Source organism: Odontesthes bonariensis, chromosome 7, assembly GCF_027942865.1.
Source record: "Odontesthes bonariensis isolate fOdoBon6 chromosome 7, fOdoBon6.hap1, whole genome shotgun sequence".
NCBI lineage: Eukaryota > Metazoa > Chordata > Actinopteri > Atheriniformes > Atherinopsidae > Odontesthes > Odontesthes bonariensis.
Window position 1 is genome coordinate 296,546 of NC_134512.1, and position 19,673 is coordinate 316,218.

At 46.5% G+C, this 19,673-nt stretch overlaps 1 protein-coding gene across 1 annotated transcript in view; it reads right to left on the reverse strand.

Moving 5' to 3' along the window:
- Positions 1-545: 545 nt before the first annotated feature.
- The window catches only part of LOC142383602 (carbohydrate sulfotransferase 1-like), a 107,072-nt gene continuing 87,944 nt past the window's right edge, over positions 546-19,673 (reverse strand). Inside the window, exon 6 of the mRNA XM_075469195.1 lies at positions 546-1,443. Coding sequence (XP_075325310.1) covers positions 1,107-1,443 — 337 coding nt within the window. The 3' untranslated portion in view covers positions 546-1,106. The remainder of the gene's footprint in view (positions 1,444-19,673) is intronic.

Sequence of the window (19,673 nt, forward strand, 5' to 3'; positions counted from 1 at the left end):
AGTTTTCCTTTGAAAACTGGAACTTTAACCTAACTCCTACTTAAAGGCATAGACCACATCAAAATCAAACTTTGTGAGCTGTTTTCTGACCTTGAAAATAGTGTAATGGAAAAATAAATCCTTATTTTACAGGATCCATATGTTTATCACTCCTGAATTAGTTGAAAATATAATAATCACAGAGTCTATAGACTATTGGGTCAGGTACAGGTCCACACTAGCATGCTAACACATTTGCCTTCCTCTTTTGCATGTTAATAGTGTGTTTGGTTCTGGTTCAGCGTTGTGTAGATCTGCATTTGAGCAGTGTGTGTGTGTGCGTCTGATTTGCTGGCAGTTTGGGTCTACAATACTTTGTTGGTGACTGTTGACTGAAAAAGTTGTTTGTGTGGTACATTATGTGCCCAATGAACTGTAAAATCTACAGACAGAAGACATTTAGTTGAACAAGCAAGATAATGTAAGGATTGTAAAACTTCTGTTAACCGAAGCACGCGCATGCGCTGCACTGGGTTCCCTTTACACCCCCCCCCCCCCACCCCCATTGTCACTGTATAACTCGCTCACTGATGGGGAGCAACTGTGTAACAAAGCAAAAGAAGCAATCTTCCAAATATAGGGAAGAAAAGTACTTAAATGTCTCTCCTTTTGCTCTTACGGGCGTTTAGCTGCAGACCCTTTAGCTACATTGTGGAATACTCCTCCAGATGCATTTCTCCATCTAAAAATTAAACCAATTTTGCTAGATTTTAATATTGTAATGACTTATACAATGACATAAAACCTCACATTAAATGAATCCTGTGGAGACTGAATAAAGCACTCATACATCTGAGGGACTGTTTGCACTGTCGGGATATTCTCTAAATCTACGTAGTAGGATTTAATCAGGAAAAGTACAAGAACCGAGGTGGTTGACTACTTACAGAATAAATACATTAGAGAATAACACACGTGTGGGAGAGGATCACCGTTTCAGAAAAGACTGATGGACACAGTTCTTTCTCCATCATACACAGTGAGGAAATACAGATGGTGTACTGCACATTCTGTTCCCTATAAATGACAGTGCTGTCCTTTCTTGATGGATTATTGTTGTAATCAGCTTAAAAAAACTTGAGGAACGTCCTGTCCTCCACTAAAGAATGGGAGAGGTTGCTTAGTTCTCTTGGGTGGAACACTGTTTTGTATCCAAGGAGCCCCAGAAGTGGTTGACAGGCAGTCTGGGTATAAACCACCATGTCAAAGGACAGCTTCACCCTCCAGTTCTCTGCATTTGCTGCAGAGTCCCGAACAGTGGTGAACTTCTGCCGGGATGATAAATCACTGCTGCCCCGGGTGTTGTTGAGGACCCAGTCCACCACAGTGTGATCCAGAACCAGGCCAAGGAAGCTGTACAGCTCCTTTGTTTTTTTCAGGGGATACCTGGCCAAATCTTCGTACCTGCACAAAGGAGTAAAAATGGACAAAAAAGTACAAGTAGATCAGTGATTACTGTCAGTAAGAACATCAATAAAGCTAAAAATATTGTTTTTACCAAATGTGCCTGGATCAGAGATTCCTCACAAACTACCCCCAGCACCGGAGCTCTCTCCTGTACATTCTGTATATGCATGACATATACTGTGCAGGGGGTCCACCCTTCAAACACTATCACAAAGTTTACTGATGACAGCACCATCATGGTTCCCATAAGTGGAGTTGATGAGTGGGCATAAAGTGGGACAGTCTCTGTTGGTAAACAGAGATGAAATCTTGAAGGTGACAACATGGTGCATTGATAAAAACATGTCAATTAACATATAAGTAACCATAACATAAGCATAAATAAGTTAGACACAGTGAAATCCATAAAAAAACAGACTCCTTCATTCATATGTAAATTCATTGCACCGCTCTTGTGGATCTTTGTGGGCTATGTTCAGTTATTTAATAGTCTAACAGCCCATGGATAATAACTGTATTAGAGATGTTTAGTTCTGCATTTGATGCACCATTATCTTCTACCAGATGGCATAAGGTTAAAAAGACTGTGGGCAGGGAGGGAAGGGGGCAGCCAATGATTTTCTGGGCCGCCTGGATCCCCCTGCACAGGTTTCCTGTCCGCAGTTATACAGGAATACAGTACACCGATACACTCTATCATAGAGGGATGGAAGCTTGTCAGCAGTTTCACCTCTGCATCATCCTTCCTCAGCACCATGAAAAAGGGAAGTCTGTGTTGAACCTTTTTTACTACTGCTGCTGTGTTTGTGCTCCAGCTGAGGTCTTCTGTGATGTGCACTCCGAGAAACTTGAAGGAGGAGACCCTCTCTTGACTGATGTCTAGTGGAGCAGGATCTCTCCTCTTCTCCCAAAGTCCAGGACCATCTCATTTGTTCAGCACAAGATTGTTCCCTGAGCACCACACAGCTAGCCTCTGGACCCCCCTGTACGCCCCTTTGTTGCCTCCAGTAAATAGTCCCACAACCGTTGTGTTGTCTGCAGATTTATTGATGATATTAGGGGTGGAAGGAAACAGAGCATACAAGAAGGGAGTATGTTAACACTCTGGAGTCTAAAACCCGCCGGCGGGATTTTTGACACATCTCCAAAAACACATCTGTAACTCTGTGAGTTTGTGTCATTGAAACATATAAGTGACACCATTAAAAACCTTGAAACTTCTAGTTTTCAAATATATATATATTAAAATAAATTATATAGCTGGCCCTTTTTAAAGAGAGTGAACAGAAATCTTTGGATTTTCTGTAGTCTCAGACTGCAGCAGCTTCCTAGGCCACACCTATCGCTATTCACATGTAAAGTAGCAGGTGATTGAGTGGCTATTCACAGGTGAGAACACGCCCCATTCAGCCAGCATGTGGGGGAAGGCAGCAATGTCCTGCCAGTGAGATACAATTATCACATGGAGAGTGACAGGGGGGTGGGGGGGAATCAGGGGTGTTACACACCCATCTAATTTGTATTCAACTCTCAGAGACAATGCCTGGAGTTACAATGACTTTTTTACAGTTTGTGTGAAAACAAAAAAACATTTCTGACTGCACTTTTTACTTTTATGCAGCCAACACTTTTGTTTACAAGGTTCAACCTTCAAAAGTCTTGGCTAGATATATTTATAGTGTGTTTTCTTGCACTGTTTGAAGACCTCTAAAACTTGTTTTTTGTACAGTTGTGTTTCCCCTCAATTTAAATAAAACCTGTTTGTATTACATTCACTTCACTCTCATATTGTTTTTTGTTAGACTTTTCAGAATACAACCATATGTGTCACTTTTGCATAGATGTTTACAGTTAGTTGAAATACTTAAAAATGTCAAGGTGGTGACAGCTGCCTCAAAGTCTCTGAAAAGGCCTTAGACCCCAGAGGGTTAAGGAGTAGAGTGGAGCCTTATTGCCTCAAATGGGGCAAATCGGGTAAAGGTTCCCTTTACCAGCCCTGTATGTGTACACCTCAATAATTGTACCTCAAAGCAAGTTTTGGGTCTTGATGATACCTAACCTCCAAGGACCAGTTATGTTTTAAGACTGAGGGATCATTTTGATAGAGGGTTCCAGGTTCAACTCCCAGCTGGGGCCTTTCTGTGTAGAGTCTGCATGTTCTCCCCGTGTATGCGTGACTTGTCTCTGGTACTCCAGCTTCCTCCCACCGTCCAAAAACATGCATGTTAGGTTCATTGGTGACTCTAAATTGTCCCTAGGAGTGAGCGTGTGTGTTGTTGTTCGTCTCCTTTGTCTCTGTGTGGCTCTGACTGGCGAACTGTGCAGGGTGTACCCCGCCTCTCACCCAATGACAGCTGGGATAGGCTCCAGCCCCCCCGCAACCCGGTAAGCAGGTATAGAAAATGGATGGATGGATGGTTGATAACAATAAGATCTTTGGTGTATTAACTGTCACAGTGCTGTTGTTGCCATTAAAAGAGAGAATAATGATTAAAAAAATGATTGTTTTTAATATTTACATTAAACTGTAGTATAGTATAGTTTATTAGGGACCGAGCAGTGAAACTGCAAGGACCCTATTGTATCTGTAAGGTTTATTATTATTCCGTTCTTTCTTTCTTTCTTTCTTCTTATTCTTTGCAACTTTCTTTCTTTCTTTCTTCTTATTCTTTGCAAAAGGTATTCGAAAACTCAAAGTTTGCGAGCGCCACATGCCAGTCGACGACATGAAAGAATCTAAACTTTATATTTTTGGGAGTCGCTCATTGACTCTGTAGCGCCCCCTACGATGCTTAAAAATGGTCCCCTTATTGGGGTTAGTTTCGCGTGGGACAACGAAATTTGGTACACTCATTCATCATGCCCAGACGCACAAAAAAGTCTCATGCCGCCATGGTCCCACGTCCACAGGAAGGCGGCCATTTTGGATGGAAAGTGCGTTTTTGTGCCATTTTTGACCAATTCCACGCCTTGCATAAGATCGAACTTGTCCTACAGATTTAATGCTACAAGCTTCAAACTTGGCCAGGTTACTCTTAAGACATGGGGGGGAAAATTCATGGAGAAACTTTTTCAAAACTTAAAGGGCGTGGGCATGGCGACGCCTCAAAGTTTGATGACTCGCCATGACTCGCCATCACTCGCCACAAAAAATTAAGTCGCTTATAACTCCCACATACATTATCCAATCTGTCCCAAACTTCATACGGTGATTGCTGGACCCAGTCTGAACGCGTACATATTATCATAGTGACATCCACCTATAGCGCCACCTGCTGGTGGTTGGAAACGTCATTTTTTTTCTACACCTCACATTTGATCGAACTTGTCCTACAGATTTGATGCTACAGACTTCAAACTTGGCCAGATTACTCTTAAGACATGGGGGGAAAAATTAATGGAGAAACTTTTTCAAACCTCAAATTTATGACTCGCCATGAAAAATTAAGTCACTCATAACTTCCACATACATTATCCAATCTGTCCCAAACTTCATACGGTGAATGCTGGACCCAGCCTGAATGCGCACATATAAAATAGTGACATCCACCTACAGCGCCACCTGCTGGTGGTCGGAAACGTCTTTTTTTTTCACACCTCGCATTTGATCAAACTCCTACATATTTCATGCTAAAATCTTCAAACTTGGCCAGGTTACTCTTAAAGCCATAATGTGTAATATTTCACGTTGTCTATTAACAAATTTGAGTCTTATCATTCACAAGTATTACCTCAATCGTTATTAATTACCTCCATCACAAAAGTGCAGTGTTCTTATATTCTTTATATTCAGCATACGAATGTACATAAGAGTGTTACACCCCAATGAATGTCTCCATGTTGCTCTGCCATTTTAAAACTACGGGATTTGTAGAAGGACATGTCATCAGCTTCGCATTTTCCGTTTCCAATGTGGAAATCCCGTAGTTTTAAAATGGCGGGGCGACATGGAGACATTCATTGTCCGTGAAATATTACACATTATAGCTTTAAGCTAGGGGGAAGAAAACTCTTGACAAACTTTTCCAAACTCTGACCACTACTTCATGTCCTACACCCTCTCCCTCTCCTCTCCTCCCTCCCAACCTCCCCCCACCCACTTGGTATCTTCTGTTCTCTCTGCTCTGCCTGCCCCTGAATCTTTTTCTCTTCTTTCCCCTGACACTTCTACTGATCTTCTTCTCTCCACCCTGTCCTCCTCTCTGGACAAACTCTGTCCCCTCACCTCCAGGCCTGCATGCTCAGCTCCACCTGCCCCTTGGCTGTCGGACTCAGTGCGTACTGAGAGGCGGAGCGTGAGGGCGGCCGAGCGCAAATGGAGGAAAAGTAAACTTCCTGAAGACCTTCTTGCCTTCCAGTCCTTGCTTTCCACTTTTTCCTCCTCTCTCTCTGCTGCAAAAACTGCCTTCTTCTGTAACAAAATTCAAACTTCTGCTTCCAACCCCAAAAAACTCTTCCAAACTTTCTCATCCCTCCTCCAACCCCCATCCCCTCTCCCCTCCTCCTCCCTCCTCCCTGACGATTTTGCCGACTTCTTTGACAAGAAGGTTAACGATATCCGATCTTCCTTCCCTCACCTCCCAGCTGTCCACACCACCCACACCTGTCGCCCTCCCACTCCTCCCTCCCTACCACCTTCTCCCTCACCTCCCTCTCTGTCCCACTTCTCTCCCCTCTCTGCAAATGAGGTCCTTCACCTTGTAACATCCAGCCGCCCCACCACATGTTCCCTTGACCCAGTCCCTTCCCCTCTCCTTCATTCTGCTGCACCTGATCTTCTTCCTTACCTGACCCACCTCATTAACACATCTTTGACATCAGGCTCTTTTCCTTCTGCTTTCAGGACTGCCAGAGTCACTCCTCTTCTAAAGAAAAAAGCTCTTGACCCTTCAGAGATCAAGAACTACAGACCGGTATCCCTTCTACCCTTTCTGTCCAAACCTCTTGAACGTGCTGTCTTTAAACAACTGTCCTCTTACCTCCACCAGAACAACCTCTTGGATCCCTACCAGTCAGGGTTCAAGGTGGGCCACTCAACTGAGACGGCCCTCCTAGCAGTAACTGAGTCACTCCAAACTGCTCGAGCTAACTCTCTCTCCTCTGTCTTGATTCTCCTGGACCTGTCTGCAGCATTTGACACAGTGAACCACGACATCCTTCTCTCTACCCTGGAGGGAATGGGTGTTTCTGGCTCTGCACTCTCCATGTTCTCATCCTACCTGACAGATCGCTCCTACCAGGTCACACTGAGAGGGTCTGTGTCGAAGCCACGTGGGCTCACCACTGGGGTTCCCCAAGGTTCGGTCCTGGGTCCTCTTCTTTTCTCCCTCTACACATCATCTCTTGGTTCTGTCATCCACTCCCATAACTTTTCCTACCAATGCTATGCAGACGACACCCAGCTGATTCTGTCTTTTCCCCTTCTGAAACCCAAGTGGAAGCACGCATTGCTGCGTGCCTGGCAGACATCTCGGGGTGGATGTCGATGCACCGCCTTAAGCTCAACCTGGACAAGACTGAGCTGGTGTTTCTCCCGGGGAAGGGCTGTCCGTTCAGAGACCTGGCCATCACCATGGATGACTCTGTGGTGACATCAACCCGGACCGCGAGGAATCTGGGTGTGACCCTGGACGACCAACTGTCGTTCTCGCCAAACATGGCATCAGTGACCCGTTCCTGCCGATTCCTCCTCTACAACATCCGGAGAATTCGCCCCTTCCTCACCGACAAGGCAGCACAGGTGCTCATCCAGGCTCTTGTCATCTCCCGCCTGGACTACTGCAACTCCCTCCTTGCTGGCGCCCCGGCTTCTGCCATCAGACCCCTGGAGCTGGTTCAGAAAGCTGCTGCTTGTCTGGTGTTCAACCTCCCCAAGTTCTCCCACACCATTCCCCTTCTCCGCTCTCTACACTGGCTCCCTGTAGCTGCAGCATCCAATTTCAGACTCTGGTGCTAGCCTACAGGGCAGTGGAAGGAACAGCTCCTTCATACCTCCAGGCTATGGTCAAGCCCTACACCCCCGCCCGACCACTTCGCTCTGCGGCCACCAGGCGCCTGGCTGCCCCGTCACTCAGGGGTCCCTGCGCACGATCGACATGGTCACGGCTTTTCTCTGTTCTGGCACCCCGATGGTGGAACGATCTCCCGACTGATGTCAGGACAGCTGAGTCGCTGCCCATCTTTCGCCGCAGGCTGAAAACCCACCTCTTCAGGAAACACTACCCTAATCCGCCCTCTTAGGACAGCATCTGCGCCGTCCTAGTTCCTTACGCACTTATTGTTTCCTCCACCACTGGCACCCTCTATATTTTCATTACCCCCTACCCGAACCAGGGTTTGAATCCCATTCCTGCTTTTCTTACCTCTTTTATTTCTTCCCCTACCCGAACCAGGGTTTGCATCCCCACCCCGCTGTGACTGGTGTGCAGTTGGTGAGAGGCTGAGGTACCTGACCTATCGCACTTACTCTAGCACTAGTTTTGCTCTTAGCTGTTTGGTTTTGGAAGGAAATGCACTTATTATTTCTTGTGACCTGAAGTTCTTTTGCCTACCAATGTTGAACGCACTTATCGTAAGTCGCTTTGGTTAAAAGCGTCTGCAAAATGATCGTAATGTAATGTAATGTAATGTAATGTTACCGACAATTAAAAACGATACCTAACTTGGTCACTAGATGGCAGTATTTGGCCACATAAAAGGTGATATTAGCAACAAACCTAGGGACAGAATACTCCCCGCCTGACATCTTAAGGATGTCACCCAAACAAACTTATGTTAAAATATTTGAAAAGGATATCAAATTAGTCCACAGTCTCTTAAGCAGTGTCCTTAGAAACCAGAAGGACGACTTCACTTATAGGCCGTAAGAAGAGTCTCTGTTCGCCCTTCCGGATGACTTTGACCTCTATTTTCCTGACTCTGACATCCTCACTGGAAAAGGTTTTGTTGACGAGTCCAATGAGCCAGTCATTCCTCTTCTCCTGACCATCCTTTAGCATGACCACGTCTCCTTCTTGTAGGTTCGGTCTCGGTGTCCGCCATTTCCGTCGGTCTTGGAGCCCACTGATGTATTTTTTTCGCCATCGTGCCCAGAACACCTCAGCCATGTACTGCATGCGCCGCCACTGCCCTCTGAAGAGGTCACGGCTTTCAAACTGGCCTGGTGGTACTGGTGGCGTGCCATACTTTTGTGTGAGCAGCATGGCAGGGGTGAGAATCACAGAGTGCTCTGGATCTGTGGAAACTGTTGTAAGGGGCCTTGCATTCACTATTGCTGTTACTTCAGCCATGAATGTTACTAACACCTTGTGAGATAGCTTTGCATGCGCATGTTGCAGTAGCATCGCATCCAGGATTCGGCGGGCAACTCCAATCATCCGTTCCCAGGATCCGGCCATGTGTGACGCATGAGAAGGATTAAACAACCACTGGGAACCGTTGAACTCAAGAGGCATAACCCTACTATCTGTTGTGGGAAAGATACTCGGCAGGATTATTGTAGACCGTATAAGACAGGGAGTTGACTGCAGACTTAGAAAAGAACAAGCAGGTTACAGAACAGGAAGGGGAACAACAGAGCAAGTCTTCGTACTACGGAACATCATAGAACAGGTTAATGAGTGGCAAGCAACACTGTATATGAATTTTGTAGACTTCGAGAAGGCTTTTGACTCTGTCCATCACAAGAGCCTGTGGATAATCATGGAAAAGTATGGAATCCCAGACAAGATTGTGAGAATGGCGAGAACATTCTATGAAGACTTCCAGTGTGCAGTTGAAGACCAGGGAGAAATTTGTGAATGGTTTGACATTAAAACCGGTGTCAAACAAGGCTGCAATATGTCAGGATTCTTATTCTTGATTGTGATAGATTGGAACATGAGAAGAACAGTTAGACGGGGAGAAAATGGAATTAGATGGAAGCTAACATCAAAACTGGACGACTTGGACTTCGCAGATGACATAGCATTACTATCCTCTACAAAACAACAAATTCAGAATAAAACAACACGGTTGGAGGCCAGGCGAGTAGGTCTTAAGATTAACACACAAAAAAACAAAAACAATGAGGATTAACGCAAGCGACCAGGAAAGAATCCAGATCAATGGAAAAGACATTGAAGAGGTGGAGCAGTTCACATACTTGGGAGCCACAGTTTGTAAAGAGGGAGGTGGAATGAAAGACCTGAAGAGCCGACTATCAAAAGCAAGAGGTGCTTTCATCAGACTCAAGAAGATCTGGAGCTCCAACAGCATCACAAGGAGAACAAAACTAAGACTTTTCAAGACGCTACTAGTGCCAGTCTTGCTATACGGATGTGAAACATGGAAAATGAACAAAGGAGATAACAAAGCAGTAGATGTGTTCCATAATAGATGCCTACGCAGAATACTCCGTATACATTGGCAAGACCACGTCAGAACTGAAGACCTGCTAGAAAGAGCTGAGATGAAGGCATTGAGTGAAGAAGTGAAGCTACGTAGATGGAAAATGAGTGGACATATTACGGCAGGACCACAACAACGACTGCAATATAGCAATGACCTGGGCACCAGAAGGGAAAAGAAGAAAAGGAAGACCAAAGACCACCTGGAGACGTACTGTGGAGAAAGAAAGAAAAGAGCTGGGATGGACATCATGGGCTGAAGCGAGGACTGCAACAGCTGACCGGGAGAAGTGGAAGTGCTCTGTGAAGGCCTTATGTGCCACAAGGCACGAAGTGGATAGGTAACAGGCAACCGTTGTCTTCAAGGTAAGAGTCAATGTTTTTGTTGTGGCATCCGTTCTTGTCAATCTGCAGCTCTTTGCAGGCGTTGACAAAGTTGGTCCCACAATCAGATCTGAGCAGCTTCGCAGCACCTCTGATTGCTAGGAACCGGCGCAGAGCATTTATGAATGATGATGTGTCCATTGATTCTATGATTTGAATATGTATGGCACGTATACTCATACAAGCGAAGATGACCGCCCACCTTTTGGCCTCTGCGTAACCTCCCCTTGTCTTCCTTGCTGTGACGGTCCATGGCCTGAACACATCCAGACCCACATATGTGAATGGAGGGTCTGAACGTAGTCTGTCCTTAGGCAGGTCAGCCATGAGCTGCTCTTCTTGCTTGCCTCTTAGCCTGCGGCATGTGATGCAATTGAAGATTGTGCTGCTCACCGCTCTCTTTCCTCCCACAATCCAAAATCCAGCAGCTCTGACCGCCCCTTCAGTGAAATGTCTGCCCTGGTGGTACACTTTTTCATGGAAGTGCCTGACTATTAGCTCAGTCACATGATGTCTTACTGGAATAAGAAGAGGATGTGTTTCATCCAAAGTCAGCTGTGCTCTTGTTAGCCGACCTCCCACTCTAAGAAGTCCACTAGTGTCCACAAATGGGCTGAGTTTGCTAAGCGGGCTTACTTTTTTTACAGGCTCATGCCGCTCCAAACATTTTAACTCATCAGTGAATATCTCTCTCTGAACGGCGCGAATGACTGTGACTTTGGCCTGATGAAACTGTTCTTCACCAAATTTCAAGCTACATTCATGCCAGCCGTGACAGACATTCTCTTGCCTGTCTTTGAAGAACTTGGCAATGTGTTGCAGTCTAGCAATGGCTTTTAGCAGAATGTTCCAACTAGAAAATCTTTCAAATCTAGCACTTCCTAGTTTACCTTCTGACAGAGTGGTGGTACAGGTCACAACCTCTGGCTGCAGTTCTGGATCCACGTCGGGTTCGACAAGGCTGAAGGGCTCCCCCTTTCTTTGACTTTGCTTTCCGTTTGTGAGGAAAGCAGGTCCACTCAGCCATGAAGAGAGAGATAGCTGTTCAGCAGGTAGTGCTCTCGTGGCATGATCAGCTGGATTCAGATGAGTTGGCACAAAATGCCACTGGTGCACCTGTGTGGATCGCCTGATACGTTCTACTCTGTTATGGACGTAGACATAAAACCGTCTCTTCTCATTAGAGATGTAGCCCAGCACCACTTTTGAGTCTGTAAAAAAGTTCACTTCATCCAAATCAATGTCTAGCTCTTCTTGAACTAATTCTGCTATTTCCACAGCCAGCACTGCAGCGCAGAGCTCCAGTCTCGGGATGGTGATGTCTGGTTTTGGAGCGAGTTTCGCTCTACCGAAGAGGAAGCCGACTTCACTGTCACCATCAGCGTTGGTAAGCTTCAAATAAGCAACAGCACCCACTGCTTTTATGGATGCATCACAGAAAATGATTACCTCTTTCCTCTGTGCTGCGGACGAAGGGATTGAGGTGTACATCCTTGGGATGCTCAGCTGCTGTAAGTGCTTTAAAGAATCTTTCCATCTTTCCCACATACCCTGCTTTTCTTCGGGCAGCTGTTCGTCCCAGTCACAGACGTCAGAAGAGATGTCTCTCAGAATGACACGACCTTCAATGCTGACAGGCACCGCAAAGCCGAGGGGGTCGAACAGGCTGTTGATGACTGATAGCACTCCACGCTTTGTAAATGGCTTCTCATTGGTGGTCACCCGAAACATGAACAGGTCTGTGGACAAGTCCCATCCTAATCCTAGGGTACGCTGCATAGATGGTGTACTTTGTCCAAGATCCAGGCCCTGTAGCCCGGTGGCCAGATCTTCATCTGGAAAGGCGTTTGTGATAGTCGAACTGTTGGATGAGATCTTGTGCAGGCGTATATTTGATTGTGCCAGCATTTTCTGAGTTCTGCGCAGCACATCAATAGCCTCAGTCTCTGAAAAGAAGGATTTTAATCCATCATCCACATAAAAATGGCGTTCGATGAACATCCTTGCATCACTTCCATAGTCTTCCTCGCCTTCGATGGCAGTCATTTTTAGCCCATAGATGGCGACTGATGGTGATGGACAATTTCCAAATACATGTACCCTCATTCGAAACTCTGCAATGTCTCCATCCAGGTTGTGGTTCTGAAACCACAAGAACCGAAGGTAATCCCGGTGTTCCTCTTTGACGATGAAGTTGTGGAACATTTGCTCCACATCTGCTATCACTGCATAAGGTTCGACTCTGAATCGGATGAGCACACCAACCAAGGTGTTGTTGAGATCTGGGCCCTTGAGCAGCACATCATTAAGGGATACGTTATTGCATTGAGCGCTGGAGTCGAAGACTATCCGGATTTTTCCAGGCTTTTGCGGATGGTAAATGCCAAAGCTCGGGAGATACCAGCATTCTTGATCAGCACTAATGGGAGGAGCGTGTTCTGCATGGTTCTTTTTAAACATCTTCTCCATAAACTCCACATAATGATCTTTCATCTCTGTGTTCTTTTTCAGCATCCGACGGAGGGACATTAGACGATGGACAGCTTGACCTCTGTTGTTGGGCAGGCGCTGTCGAGTGGAACGAAAGGGGAGTGGAGCCATCCAGCTATTGGCCTCGTCTTTGTGGAATTCTCTGTTCATGATATCCAGAAATGTCTGGTCTTCTACAGAAAGTGCCAGCTTATCATCAACTGTTTGCTTGAACATGAGTTTGCCTACATCCTCCTTAGTCTGCGTCTTTTCACTTAGGGGGCAGGTGTCTGTGTACCTTTCCCTGACATGAATTCTGCTCTCACAGGGGGTGAGAAAACTGGGTCGCCCGTTTTCAAGTATGCTTGTCTTGAAAGAACTCACAGTGGGTTTGTGAGCTCCTCTGAGGCAAACGTCCCCTATGATCACCCACCCTAGATCAAGACATTGAGCGTAAGGTGCGTCATGTGGGCCGTTCACCTGACTGCGTACCTTGTGTGCCCTGATGATATCCCTGCCTAGGAGGAGAAGGATATCTGCAGAGGGATCCAGTGGAGGTATCAAAGACGCGATGGACTTCAGATGAGGGTGATGAGCTGCAGCCTCAGGAGTAGGTATTTCTTTCCTATTATCCGGAATCTGGTTACATTCAGTGAGCGTCAGTAATGGCATAGGTGCTTTCCCATCCATCCCCTCAATGACGTTGACTCTTCCTCCGCTGGTGTTCGTCATGCCAGAGCATGTCTTCATTGTATATGGTAGAGCTTCACTTTGTACGTCAAACATATCAAAAAAGGAAGACCTTGCCAGTGATACATTGCTCTGGTCTAACATTGCATACATTTTCTTCTTCTTTTCAGGGAACTTGGTTGGATAAACATAGACCAGGCAAATCTTCGAGCATGACTTTCCTTGTAGCCCCTTTCCACATACCTCTGTGCAACTGGACGAGGTTTCAATGGAGTTTGGGTTGTCTGGCTCCCCGCCTTGACCCTCTGTAGGTGTCTTTGGATCTTTGACTGACCAGGGCAGTGGGCCAGCATGCAGTGCCGACACGTGACTGTTGCTGTTGCACTCTGAACAGTGAATCACTGCTTTGCAGTCCTTTGACCTGTGCGTTGTCGATATGCAACATTTGTAGCAGATGGAATGCTCTTTGAGTAAACCTTTTCTCTCATCCAACGTCTTCATTCTAAAGCCCCGACATTTAGCAAGAGAATGTGGCTTCTTATGAATGGGACATTGTTTATCTAGATCAAGAGGTGGTGTATTAGCAATTGCATCAGGCGTGTCAATTTCTGTTTTGTTTGCTGTAATGGGTGTTCTAATCTTTGTCTGCTTCACTGATGTTTTTTCTGCTTTGGGATGTGTTGTGTTGTAGCCTTGTAACATAAAGCATTATGTTTTTTCTTACAGTCCCCTCCAAAAGTATTGGAACAGCAAGGCAAATTCCCTTGTTTTTGTTGTTCACTGAAGACATTTGGGTTTAAGATCAAAAGATGAGTATGAGACGAGTTCAGAATGTCAGCTTTTATTTCCTGGTATTTACATCTAGATGCATTAAACAACTGAGGATGCCATCCAGCTGGAGTCCCTGTAGCCCACCCAGGTGTGTACTGAGTGACTGGTTGTGGCACACTGTGGCTAGGCTGAGATTCTCGCTGAGGCCTTTCTTCCATCTCAGGTTCAGGCTCATCTTTAAAGTGAGTTTTGATGTATTCTGCAACGTGTTTGACTGGCTCATGCGTTGTTACTGGGATAGCTGGAGTGGTCAACTCACGGTCATCTGGGCCTTCAGCCTCACCCTCCTGCTTTAGAGCATTCAGCCTTGCTTCAATCCGTGCCTTCTCGACCTCAATATCGATTTGGCATTTGGCAAACTCGGCTTTGGCGCGGGCAGCTTCAGCTACAGCCCGTGCTCGGACTGCAGCCAGGCTTGCACTTGACTTGCTTGACCGGTGTGAAGCCGACGTTTTTGCTGATCCACATTCTGACCTAACTTCCAATTGGGAGACGGGAGAGGTGATATATGCATTGGACATCTTGACTGGTTCGAGATGTAGCTCTTGGTGAATAACTTGATGTGTTGACTAATCTTTTCACTCTTCTGGCCTCAGCTATGTGGTGCTACACAGCCTAGACAGCGAGCTAAACAAACTGGTCGAGGAGTCTGAAGAGGCTTTTAGAGCGTTTACTTGACACAGAATTTCTTTTGTGAAACTGCAAAAAATACAAAAATACAAAATAAAGATAGTTTTCAACCCACTTTCATTGCGCTATTTACTTTACGCTAAACAAAGGACCAGTTCAATGCTAAGCTTCACAGAATTGCTAGCTAGCACAACATGTTTCAAAACTAATTGCACAATTACACTTCACACATTGCAAACATGAATATATACGCTTATATATTCGAATATATACCGATTAACCTAAGCACATATAATTGACCTAGTTGCAAGATAACTACTTACAGATTGTCCTGAATCGAGTGCATTCGCGAGCAACAGAAACAGCACGTCATTCTAGCTGAGTGAAGCTGACACCCCACCCACGTGAAAAATTCAAGCAAATAGATTGATCGGTTAGTGCTCCGTTTGTGCAGGTTTGTGCCGTTAAAACTGGCGTTTGTGCTGCTTTCGTCTCCGAGTTACGTTTTACTTTCAGTTGATCACATGATTTCACTATATTGATCAGGAGGCTGCAGGTTGTAGTCATTCTGTTTTGTTCCAGTAAGTTCTTTTCGCCAATTTAGTCAGTGGGAAGTTGTCGGATATGTTGCTAAGGCAGGAGAGAACAGAAGGTAAGTTTGTTTTTTAAAATCACTTTCTGCAAATAACAGTGACATTAGCCTGATAATCAGTATTTCAGTCAGTATAGTCAGTATTTTTTTATTTAGTTTATTGATGGTTGGCAATACCGTCACCGAATGTCACTCAAGGGTTATGTGTTCATTCTGCTCTCTCCTGCGTTAGCAACATATCCGACAACTTCCCACTGACTAAATTGGCGAAAAGAACTTACTGGAACAAAACAAAATGACTACAACCTGCAGCAGATGAAATTCATTGCCTCCTGATCAATATAGTGAAATCATGTGATCAACTGAAAGTAAAACGTAACTCGGAGACGAAAGCAGCACAAACGCCAGTTTTAACGGCACAAACCTGCACAAACGGAGCACTAAAAAAGTAGACCACTCTGGTTTGTTTTGGAGGAAGATGGGGGGATGACCTTTGGATGACCTAAAAAATAATCTTTAATATCTCAGAAACCAAAGCAGCACAAACGAAAATTTTAACGGCTTCGGTCTCCTACGCCTCGACCGTCTCCAGCGTCAGGTCTCTGGTCCCCGGTCCCCGTTAGTAACCCTGAGGGGGAGATGATAAACCTTTTTGAATTTTTTAGTCGGATGGCAGCCAGGCCGGAAAGCGACCCGTCACTTGGAATGGACTATACAGAGAGATGTGCTAGAAGGAGGAGAGGCTCCAAGCAAGTCCTTGGCACATTCCATCGCACAGGGACAGTCTACAGCAGCACAGTCTCGAGCCATGCCGCTTCATACTTCACAGGGAGCCCTGGGGGTCTCACCTCCTCCTGTTTCTGCTCCAGAGGGAGTCCAGCTGGGCTCGCCTCCTCCTGACATTGCTTTTGAGGGTGCCCAGGAGGGCTCATCTCTTGTTCCTGATCCTGCTTCTGAGGTGGCCCAGCCAGGCTCACCTCTTCCTGTGCCGGCATATGAGGTTCCCCAGGAGGGCACGCTTCCTCCTATGCTGGCTTCTGAGGGTGCCTAGGAGGGCTCGCCTCTAGTTCCTTTTCCTGGTCTTGTCCCCTGTGGAGGGGTAGTGGGCTCACCAGGACGGCTCTCTGGCTTCCCTGTCGCCCACCAGACCATCGCCGGCTACAGTCCCCCCTGTTACCGGACATCTGGCCGCCTGCCATATAGGCCTCCTGCCCGTCCCCCGGAGTGGTCCTCGTTCCTCCGGTTCCCTAAGTTTTGGACATTTTGAACTTTTACTTTTTTTTTCTGACTGATACCTCCTTCCGGGCCCCTCCGCCCACTAATGTGAATCTAGTGACATAAACTAAGTAGCAGATGGTTTTATGGGTATCATTGAAAATAAGAAGTTTTGGTAGGAGCATCATTTTAATTTAATGTCCTGATCCTCCTGGACCTGTCGGCAGCATTTGACACAGTGAACCACGACATCCTTCTCTCTACCTGGAGGGAATGGGGGTTTCTGGCTCTGCACTCTCCATGTTCTCATCCTACCTGACAGATCGCTCCTACCAGGTCACACTGAGAGGGTCTGTGTCGAAGCCACGTGGGCTCACCACTGGGGTTCCGTAAGGTTCGGTCTTGGGTCCTGTTCTTTTCTCCCTCTACACATCATCTCTTGGTTCTATCATCCACTCCCATAACTTTTCCTACCACTGCTATGCAGACGACACCCAGCTGATTCTGTCTTTTCCCCCTTCTGACACCCCAGTGGAGGCATTGCTGCGTGCCTGGCAGACATCTCGGGGTGGATGTCGATGCACCACCTTAAGCTCAACCTGTACCAGACTGAGCTGGTGTTTCTCCCGGGGAAGGGCTGTCCGTTCAGAGACCTGGCCATCACCATGGATGACTCTGTGGTGACATCAACCCGGACCGCGAGGAATCTGGGTGTGACCCTGGACGACCAACTGTCGTTCTCGGCAAACATGGGATCAGTGACCCGTTCCTGCCTATTCCTCCTCTCCAACATCCGGAGGATTCGCCCCTTCCTCACCGACAAGGCAGCACAGGTGCTCATCCAGGCTCTGGTCATCTCCCGCCTGGACTACTGGAACTCCCTCCTTGCTGGCGCCCCGGCTTCTGCCATCAGACCTCTGGAGCTGGTTCAGAAAGCTGCTGCTCGTCTGGTGTTCAACCTCCCCAAGTTCTCCCAAATCACTCCCCTTCTCCGCTCTCCATTCTCCTTAACTTGTGATACCATTTTGTGAAATGTAGGTGCCAAAACAGTCCAAAATTGAGTACACATGAGGAAATTGTGCTGTGGTGAGAACATCAGCTACTGTCTTTAATAAATTAATCTCCTGTAATAAAACAATGTCTGCCTGTAGATCCTTAAATCTATTGGAGATTTTTAATCTCTTCTCCCTGGACCAGCTCCATGCACATTCCATGAAATAAGCCTTAGCGTGGCCATGCTCAGACTAACGCAGTGCTGGATGCTTGCTTGCAAAAAAGTGTGTGCGTGGGCATGTGTGTGCGAGCATGTGTTTGTATCAGCTACATTTATGTTGACTGTTTGTGTGCTTTTGTTTGTGAGTCTTAACGCATTAAGTGTGTGTATGTTTATGTGGAAAGTGGGCTTGTGTGCACTTCTGTTTGTGTGCGCCGTTTGCTACTATAGTAGCGCTCTGTGTTGGTGCTGTGGAAGTATGGTATTTGGTTGCGTGTGCTGTGCAAATCTCTATCTGTGCCGTGCATGTTAACATTATCATAACGTACTGAGGTGGAAACACAGCAAGTTGTAGAATAAAGAAAGAAGAGAAAAACAGTGCAGAAGAGTAGAAGTGTGAGATAGAAAAAGACCAGAACAAACCCAAAGAAACCAATATCACCTGCATACAACAACATTCTGTGCTTGGCAGTGATTTTTCTACTTTGCCTTAACAGTTGACTGTAAATTACTAGAATATTGCAGATTTATGTATGTACCACCTGTAGTGACATGATTTACAGAAGTGAGCAAATTCAGGACGCCTGTAATTAGTAGAGGCAAGGAGTGGTCTTCTGGTCATGGTCGAGCTTAACCTGACTCACGTCATCTGGCTGCGTTCACCAACTACACGCGGGGGCGTTCCGTTTCCTCACACAACCATCTGAGGAGCATGGGAGTCATAGCTGTTTCGTCCGATTAGAAAATAATCAGAGCCAATCATTAATCGCTGGGTGGGACTTTGGATGAATGGGCGGCGTTATGGCCGCGTTATGGCCGCCCATTCATGCTCCAGAGGGCGGGAGTCAGGTAAGCTCTGAGCTACGTCACGGGTTGAGTCATTGGGAGTGGCTGAAGTGGCGTGTCAGTCAAGATGACGGACAGATTCTTCATCCAATCACATGCACGAGTTTTAGAAAAAATAGCCCCATTTGAAATCATGTCGGTTATGGGCTCGTCCCAGATGGTATGCGAATACCAGAGGGCGGGAGTCAGGTAAGGTCGAGCTGCCCATTGACGAATAATTTGTCCACCCTGACAGCACGGGAGCCTCCTTCCATGAGAAGAGAGGAATAAGGGATGCTAAGGCGGATTATAAGAGGAATCTGGAGAACCACCTCTCTCAGATAAAAACCACGGCAGGTGTGGCAGGGCATACAGAGCATCACCAACTACAGAGGCCACAAAGCAATAAGTGGAAGCTCAGACATGTCGCTGGCAGAGGAGTTTAACTGCCTGTTTCACTCAATTTGAGACAAAATAGCAAACAGCCACTCCGCCGCCTGCACCAGCCCTCACTCCCCCTTCTCTCACTGTCGAGCAGCATGATGTGAGATGGGTGCTCAGAGCAGTGAACCTCAGGAAAGCTGCTGGCCCGGATGTGCCGACCAGCTCTCAAAAGTCTTCACCTCCATCTTCAACCTCTTCCTGTCACATGGCATGGTCCCATCCTGCCTTAAATCATCCACAATCATCCCTGTTCCAAAACAACCCGCCATAGACAGCCTCAAGGACTACCGACCAGTAGCCCTCACACTTGTATTCACAAAGTGCTTTGAGAGGCTGGTCCAACATCACATCAAAGCCTGCCTCCCTCCCAGCCTCAACCCACATCAGTACGCCTACCGAGCAAACAGGTCTACTGAAGACGCCATAGCCACAGCTCTATGCCACCCAGAACAGCAGAGGAGCTATGTGACAATGCTCTTTGTAGATTACAGCTTGGCTTTTAACACCATCATCCCAGACATCCTGGTCAGCAAGCTGTCCCACTTAG